The sequence below is a fragment of the Peromyscus californicus genome, unplaced genomic scaffold, assembly GCF_007827085.1.
Source record: "Peromyscus californicus insignis strain IS unplaced genomic scaffold, ASM782708v3 Scaffold_6__1_contigs__length_162567912, whole genome shotgun sequence".
NCBI lineage: Eukaryota > Metazoa > Chordata > Mammalia > Rodentia > Cricetidae > Peromyscus > Peromyscus californicus.
In genome coordinates, this window is record NW_026294584.1 from 84,817,968 (window position 1) to 84,827,155 (window position 9,188).

A 9,188-nucleotide genomic window follows, 5' to 3' on the forward strand; every position below is an offset into this window, starting at 1 on the left:
CTCTGCTTAGTTCATTGACAGTCCTCATGGCACAGACCACACTCACCATCATCCCACTGAACCTGGTGTAACAAGTCCACTCTCTTCAAAAGGGGGAACCAAGTCTCTTCCAGAACTCTGTCTTCTAGCTACAGTCTTCCCTGGTTCAGTAAGATTCATTTCTATCGTAAGTTTGTTGTAATCATAGTACCAAAGCTTATTGGAGGTAAGTGAATTGCCATGAAAGTATGATTGGATGTCTCTGGGAATCAAGTGGTGACCCAGAAGTTAAGCATGCTTGTTTTTCTTTCAGAAGACATCAGTTAAATTCTCAGTGTTTACATGGTAGCCCTAAACCATTCATAACTTCTGTTCCAGGGTAGAGTTTTGATGCCCTCTTTTCAGTTCCTTAGAAACCAAACATTCATGTTATGCACATAAATACATGCAGGCAAAACACACATCAAATAAATAAATCTAAAAATATTAAAAGATTGGATACCTTTCAATCTCTGTAGAGATGAAAGTAGAAATGAAATATTATTCTTATTATTATGATCTCTGTGTTTTCTTGAGTATCCAACACTAAATTCACAAATGACATTGTGGAGATATTTTCTTTATCCACAATGAGGCTTGTTGAACAATGTGCCAATTTGTTTGTTTGTATAACACCCAAGATGATTCAGTGCCCTTACACGTGAATTATAAAAACTATCTTCATAAAAATAATGGAATATCTTTCATCTGAAGGAACAAGAATAAGACTAAGAACTAACTAATAAATACAAAATATGAAGATAACACCATGAGTTATCTTGAAAAAAAACATTTACATAGAATTGAGTGCTTTAAAATCCATTTGAATTCAACAGTTCTAGTATCTCTCAGAATGCTTATCTATTTTTCTTAATCATTGATACAGAATGGAAGAAGTCTTTTATGGACAGAGGAACAAGGGAGCCATTCTTAAGGAAGATCTAGAACAATCCTCAGACTGACTCAAGGGCTCTAGTTAACTTCAAGGTTTATAGGAACTTAGTTGAAATTTGCTGCAAAATAATGTAAAACTTTTGATCAAACTTATTCACGAATTTGCAAATCTAGGAGATATCACTCTTTAATAAGTAAAATGTAGTGTATTTGAAAAGTATGTTCAGATATTCCCAGATAATAATATGATATTTGTAGTGGGTAGCCATCTACGTATTTCCCAGACCCTGCAACCCACCTATCCTTTCATTTGTAAGTTAAGCCACTAAATAAACCTCTCTTTTAACTACGTGGAGTGGCCTTAATAATTTCACCAATAGATATTCGCTAAACAGTAACAGAGCATAGTGCATATTGAGAATGATGGTTATTTGGATAACTACATCTTCATGAAACTCCAGCCCAGGCTTCTCTTAAATCCATCATGGAGTAAAGTACAGAACAAATGATACCTACTACAAAATTGGTACCTGCCTTTCCATCCATTTCAATGAGAGATTATTTCCCCTGTTCTTCAGAGGATGGCATAGATGCTTGACTGTTGCAGAAATGCCACAAAGCAAACACAGGTTCCAGATCACGCACTTGGATGCTGGTTTTCCAAGTGCTTTGTGGGCATGGTCATCTGATTAGACTGGAATGGGTGAGTGAGGTCTCAGCTGAGCAACTTCCATGAAAACAGAAAGTAGATAAGGCTGCTAAAAGTTCTCTGAGAACATTATAAACAGGAACCCTCAACACAGCTTTATCATGGGAGAAATATGCCTCCAACCACTTAGTAGAACGTGCCTTACTGACTGGATCAAATTATGCCAGTCTTCACGGAAATTCATGGGTAAAACTCTAAGATAGAGATATGCACGTGAAGAAAAAAAGGAAAACAGAAATTTCCTTCCTTATCAGTGTAATGTCTACAAATAAGTAGATATTTTCCTGGATTAACCAAGTTTGCCATGCTTAAAGTGCCACAGAAATTTATAAGCCAAGAACTGCCTAGACTATATCTTATTATTTGCATACTTCATTCTCAGAAACCACAAATGGTTTACAGCTCTTTTAAAGAGATGGACTTATGAGAAGAGCAGTAATTAGCCTGAGACTGAGATAGAAAGCACAATGGATTTTCAGGTGCAGATTTTCATCTTCCTATTAATCAGTGTCACAGGTAAGAAAGGGAAGGACATTTGAGCTCAGAATCCACAATTCTTTTCCCTAGGGAAGCTTGAGTCTAAGATAACATTTTTCATTTTCTTTCTTCTGAATATCAGGTGGTATGAAGTTATTTTTATATGTCTATGTCTACTAACATCTCTTTCTTTTCATTGTCTTCCTCTGCTCAGTGTCCAATGGACAAATTGTTCTCACCCAGTCTCCAGCATCCATGGCTGCATCTCAAGGGGACAGGGTCACCATGACCTGTAGTGCCAGCTCAAGTATAGGCACCAGTTATTTACACTGGTACCAGCAGAAGCCAGGAGCCTCCCCTAAACCCCTGATTTATAGCACATCCACCCTGGCTTCTGGAGTCCCAACTCGCTTCAGTGGCAGTGGGTCTGGGACCTCTTACTCTCTCACAATCAGCAGTATTGAAGCTGAAGATGCTGCCACTTACTACTGTCAACAGTGGAGTAATAACAAGTGCACACAGTGATACAGACTGGAACAAAAACCCTTTACCTCCCTAGGGCCCAGCTGCTTCCTCCTAGTATTGAAATGTGGCCAAGTGTTTGACGGCAATAATCCACACAGGGTGCTTTATGCCCTGCTTTTAAGGTCACTTGCATCTTTGGGTAACTTAGTATCTCCATAATATCCCATTCTACTTCAGTGCTGATCTCAAGTTTGGGGAGTGTTCGTTTATTCTCTGTTTTGATTCTGTTTGTTGAAGGAAAGTGTAGCAGGCACTTCTCCTCAGCTATTTTACTGGAGTTCTCCAGGAGCCCTCTTACCTTCTTTCTTCTACCTGCACTGATCATGGGATCTTCTCTGGCATTTATCCTTCAGGGCAATTAGTTACTAAAAGTAAACTGCCTCTGTGGTGCTACTAAAAGTAGGATCCATCTTTCTCTATCTTCTGATTTCCATTGCCAGTCTTTCCTACCAAAAGTGTCTTGTCAATTTATGCTTGAAGTGATTTTCTTTCCAAAAAAAATTCATGGCAATCATATATTGTATTACCATTCTATTCTCATGAAAATTCATTGAAATAATCCACTAACAAAGAAATCAAAACGGCAGCAGAGAACTAATAAATGGTCAATAAATTTTTCCTTTTAGCTATTTATTTATTTATTTACTTACTTACTTATTTATTATTATTCCCCGTGTGTGCCCGAATGCAAACACACACACACACACACACACACACACACACACACACACACACACACACACACACATATGTATAGGACAACATTCTGGAGTGAACTCACCTTTCACCATGTGGGTCACAGGCATTGACCTCAGATTGTCTGCTTCATTGCAAGTGTCTTTACCTGCTGAGTCATCTGTATCACCCTTAAATTTTTTCTTGTAAATTCTGAAAAAATAGATCAAAGACAACACTAAAATAGAGAAAAATTGTACAGAGACATTGGTTAGCAAAACTGATTGTGGAAAATGATCATTCTATCAAAAAGAACTTGTAGATACAATGAAACCATGATAACATCTTCACAGATAGAGAAAAGTCAATATTAATATGGAAACTGAGTCCAAAAGAATATTGTTGGGAGGCAATACCATAACTAATCTTAAGCAATATAACAGAGCAAGAGTAATAAGCAGTCTGAAATTAACAGAGAAAAACTCATAGATAATTGAAACAGATCTGAATGCCCAGATTATGTCAAAGCAACTAGAGTCAACTGCATGGCAAATAGGGAAAAACTCAAACTCACAAACAAATGAGCACAGAAGAAAAGACAGTATCATCAACAAATGATGTTAAAAAATAAATGTACACGTATAGAATATGAAATGAGACCCCATCTCTCACCAATAAAAAAGTAAATTCCCAAATGTTCAAATAACTCAATGTAAAACCTGAAACTGAAAAATCTGGGAGTTTTGGAACATGTTCTGTCAGGGAGTATGCTAATGCATGTAGAAGGAGGTAAGAACTCTCTACAAGGGACTAGGACTGAGGTGCTTTGAATGAGACTGGCCCCTCTGGGTTCATAGATTTACAGTTTATTCCTAAACTAATGAGTCAAGGACACATTAGGCAGTGTGACCCTGTTGGGGTAGCTGTGGCCTTGTTGGAGGAAGTATGTAATTAGAGTTTGGATTTAAGGTTTCAAAAGCCCATGCCAGGCCCACTGCTCTCTCTCTTCCTGCTGCATGTGGATCAGGATATAGAGCTCTCAGCCCCATGCTTGCCACCATACTCCCTGCAATGATGATAATGGAAAAACCCTGTGAAACTGTAGGCAAGTCCTGAATTAAATGTTTTCTTTCTTATAAGAGTTGCTGTGGTCATCATGTCTCTTTACAGCAATGGAAAAGTGACCAAGACAGTGATCATTCAAGAAATAAGGCCAACAGTTGACAAGTAGGACCTCCTGAATCTAATAAAATCTGTTCAGCAAAGGGAACAGTCATTTGATTGAAAAGTCAGTCTACAGAATGGGAGAAAGTCTTTGCATGATCTGTATCAGACAAAGGATTAATATTTAATTCTAAATTTTAATGTAAGTATAAGGAACTCAAAAAATATCAAGAAAACAAATCACCCAATGAATGAGTTATAGATATGAAGGAGCCACATGGATTATGATCTTATAACCAAAGTATAACATATTAAATTATAAATAGTTTGACGGGTTATACTCCATATGGCTAGAATTGCTATTTCCAGAACAGCATTATTAAACAAATCCCCAGTAACAAGGGTGAATACAACATAAGGAAATTGTTGGTCAGGGAGGACTCAGAGGTTATTCAACTGTTAGAGTCTTTTTTTTTAAGATTTATTTATTATGTATACAGTGTTCTGCCTGCATGTATTTCTGCAGGTCAGAAGAGGGCAACAGATTTCATTATAGATGGTTATGAGTCACGATGTGGTTGCTGGGAATTGAAATCAGGTCCTCTGGAAGAGCAATAAGTTCTCTTAACCTCTGAGCCATCTCTCCAGCCCAACTGTTAGAGTCTTTGCCATTCTTCATGTTTGCCCACTGGAACTGGATGATAAGATCATATTTCTGATGACATCATGTAGTTCATGTGCACAATAGAGAAATCACAGTAAACTGCATACTTCTTCCCTGCTGTGCAGCTTTCGTAGTCTTGGAAAATGCTGTGGTGTTTGTTGATGAAGAGAACACATTGGTGATGGTCTTACCCTTTCAGGAATCCTACCATCTAATAGCCTAACCTAATAAACATGATGTGTGCATCTGCACAGTACTCACACACTATTGTTATGTAACTAAATGATTTCAGATTGGATTTGAGGATCACTCCAGAAAAGGAAATCCAAGCTTAATTGGTGACTGAAAACAGCTTTAGGTTGTAAAAAGTTCTATCTCTTAAAGTGATAGCTACAAGGGTTACATGGGAAGAACTTAAACCAATGAGAGATTTAAGGAAAAGGCAAAGAATATGTGTATTATTTTATATGAATAATAATATCCAGGTATGGATAGTAAGTTAACAGCCTTTTTCTGTTAATCACCTGAATCTCTGGACCTATCCACAATTAGTATACTGAGCGTAAAATCTTCCATTAAAAACTGGTGTGGAAATAATCACAAAGTGTTAATTGTTTTTTGAATCAGAGTGAGGAGGTGCTGGTGGAGGAAGCTTAGGGCAAAATAGGTGCTATTGATCTATTGAGGACTACGATATACTAAGGCCAGACACCTGCACTATCAATTCCAGTTCGCTATTAAGACTTCTGAAGGATTTTGATCCAACAAGGCCAGGCACCTGCAATTCTGCTCTGTGAAAGTTCTACGAGGACACTTTGTCTGGCCAGTTTTGCCTTTTCAGTGGCTAAGGATGGAGAACAAGACCTCTAAGTGTCTACCATCCACATGGAACAATAGACCTAGTATAAAGCATATTTTAGTATGTTTCTATTCATAAAAATTTATACAGTTAAATAAGAAACCATATTCTTGACTATCCACAATTGTGTGTGCCCATAAGACTGAGATGTAGTCATGAGATTACATGTACACATTACATGGAAAGGCACGGTAAATGGGGAAATATCATAACTGTTATTGCATAAGACATTTACAACAAGAAACAGCCAATTTATTCAAAAGGCAGTAATTCCATAATGCCTTGCATGATGGTTTCCTCCAACAGAACCCTTGGTTCTGATAAGTTGACCTTCTGAACACTAGTTGTCACCTGCTATATACTCCCAAGGTCTTTTGTTACCAGCAGCTTTCAATAATACTCCTCTCCCCACCCAGCCATAACACTTCCTGTTTCCTTCTCCTAAGAACTGAGATTAAAGGCATGAGATGCCAAGTGCTGGGATTAAAGACCTCTGCCTCCAGAGCCTGTGGCTATAGGCTTTGTCTTTTAGACTGGATCAATCTTGTGTAGACAGGGTGACCTTGATCTCATGATCTTTCAGCTCTGGCTTGCGCCTTTGTCTCTCTGATATTTCAGCATTTAGCTTATATCTGACTCTGGGTTTTTATTATTAAGACCAATTAGTATTAGTACTACAGATCTGCTCAAGAATAGACTTGACAACAATGACATGGATGGAGGAGGGATCAGAGTCTTTGCACTCATTGCTGAGCTATCTGGGAGAGAAAAGGCATTGTCTTTATTTTCATACCCACTGATAACCCTAATCCTATGTCCATAGATATGGGCCGGAGTAAAACAAGTCATAAAACAAAGTGTCATCAAACTGCAAAGTGACTGACAAGGATTTGGGGAGGAGCTTGATAGGGGTGTGTGGAGATTAGAGAGGGTATGGGAGGAGAACATTCGGAATACATTATAGACATAAAATTGTCAAACATGTTGGTCAATTATTTTTCTTTAAATAAGTGAAAATAAAAATAAAAAAGAAACAAAAATACACAAACCTGTGAGAGGCACTGAAATATGTATTAAGTATACATAGTTTGAAAAAATTATAATTATATATGTTCAGGTGTTCTGCCTGCATGTACACTTCATGAGTGCCTGATGCCCACAGAGGCCAGTAGAAATATTTTGATAATACAACAAAGAAGAAAGATTTGCAGTTTTTAGGATAGGCCACTAAATTTAATCACAGGTGATTAGAATACAGAACTTGCTCAACCAACCTGCCTTTTCCTTGGTATTCTTTGCCATCTTCTGAAAGCCATTTTACTGAAGTGTGGCTACATGAGCAGACTTCACATATGCCAAGTACACATGTGATGTGTTTGGAGGACAATTATGTGCTCATGAAACAAACACTACAGTCGATGCTGGTGTCTAGACTTTAGTTCCAAAGGTTTCCTGTGCTCACATTCTTGCTTTTGCTCCCTTACATATTCATTTTCCTAATCAAACAAAAACTCTCCCTTTAATTTAAAGATAACATTTCTTGATTCCAGAGATGGTGATGATGCATTTGTCCATCTATTCAACTCTAAAGCAGTGTGGTTTGGGACAGTTTGGGTACACAGATTCCATATCACCAAGATTAGCCATAACAATAATGTTATATAAATCAGCCAAAGCTTACAGGATGACTGTCTTCTTCCTTAACTCATGCTAGCTACTAAGAATTGAGTGCCAATTAAATCCAGGATGTCATCTCATTTAAACAGCTAATCCACATGGCCTTACATCTTTAGAGCAATTATTCACTCATTTACTCATCCATCCTTGAATATCTTAGAGCGAAGACGCTGTGCAAGCTGCAACAACTCATATGTCATTTTCAATAAACGTCATCAACGTTTGTCTCACAATGACCTTTTTCTTGCTGTCCTCTATTATTTCATGGACCTCAACTTACTGGTGCTACATTCTTTGATTCTGCTACATAATATTTTGTATTACAAGGCCTGCAAAATAATGCATTTTCAATTGCAACCTGATTTCAAATTCCAAATATTTACTAGTTAATATACCATGGTGTGTGGTATCACTTGTTTCTGAGCAGCACCAGCAGCAATCTACAACTCAAAGGCAGCTACATAATCATAAGAGGAAACAATGTCATCTCTGTGCCATCCTTCTAAAACTACATAGGATATTCTACAATTATTTATGTTGTTTTATTAAATGATTGGTACCAGTGTCACCATAAGTAAGTTCTACATTATTTTAGCTATGTGTAACCTCACTGTAACACAGGGAATATGCAGTTTCTATGAATACAGACTTAATGGGCTCTTAATATCTCATACACTTTAGACACATTTTCATCTGTGTCTAACACTTTCCCATTGATGTTTCTTTATTTCATGATGGAACGAATAGGAAGATATCTGTGTGTCTGTCTGTATGGACATTATCTATCATGTCTCGAAACACCAGAAAAAAAGAATAGCCCCAATCCTGTCTTTTCAGAGGCATTTTTTTTCCAAGCACATTATTATTTGGCAGTGATCACTGTGAATGACTTTTCCTCTATATTCCAAATTAGATATTGCCCCATCCTGCCTTCATTTTGGACATCTTAACAGTAGAGAACAGCACTGGCACACATCTACTCACTCAAAATCACCAGCCTTCGATCTGTAAACACTGTATCACAAGAAAACAAAAACTCCCAAGGCTCTTATTCCACTTGACACCCAGAAAAATATCCAAGTCTCCACTTATTTCATTGACAGCAGTCTAGGTACTAAAAAAACCAACAGTTATCTCATTGAATGTGGTGTAACAAAAAGTCCACTGTCTACAGAAGTGGTGACCAAGCCTCTTCCAGAACTCTGGGTTCTAGCAACAGTCTTCCCTGGTTCAGTAAGATTCACTTCTGTTGGAAGTTTGTTGTAGTCATTGTACCAAAGCTGAAAGAAGTAACTGAATTCCTAGGTCCAGGTGTTGCCTGCCAGACTCAGCTTCTGGCAGGCAACACATGGACTTAGGAAAAACCATAAGCTGACTCCACCCAGGGAGGACCTGCATCTTAGGGGAAATACCTGACCTTCCAAAGATTCCCTATACCCTAAACAAATGCCAGCCAATCAGGGTCCTGAAGCCTGAAATCCCCTCACCCCAACCTCTGCTATGATAAAAATACCACTCTGCCTGGG

The 9,188-nt window shown here is 37.9% G+C and overlaps 1 gene segment (V, D, J or C); it reads left to right on the forward strand.

The window, feature by feature from the left end:
• The first annotated feature begins 2,088 nt into the window (after positions 1-2,088).
• On the forward strand, positions 2,089-2,623 carry LOC128099639 (Ig kappa chain V-IV region S107B-like). The segment is given in 2 exon segments: positions 2,089-2,137; positions 2,313-2,623. Coding segments are annotated over 2 exon segments (360 nt in total).
• Positions 2,624-9,188: the final 6,565 nt, after the last annotated feature.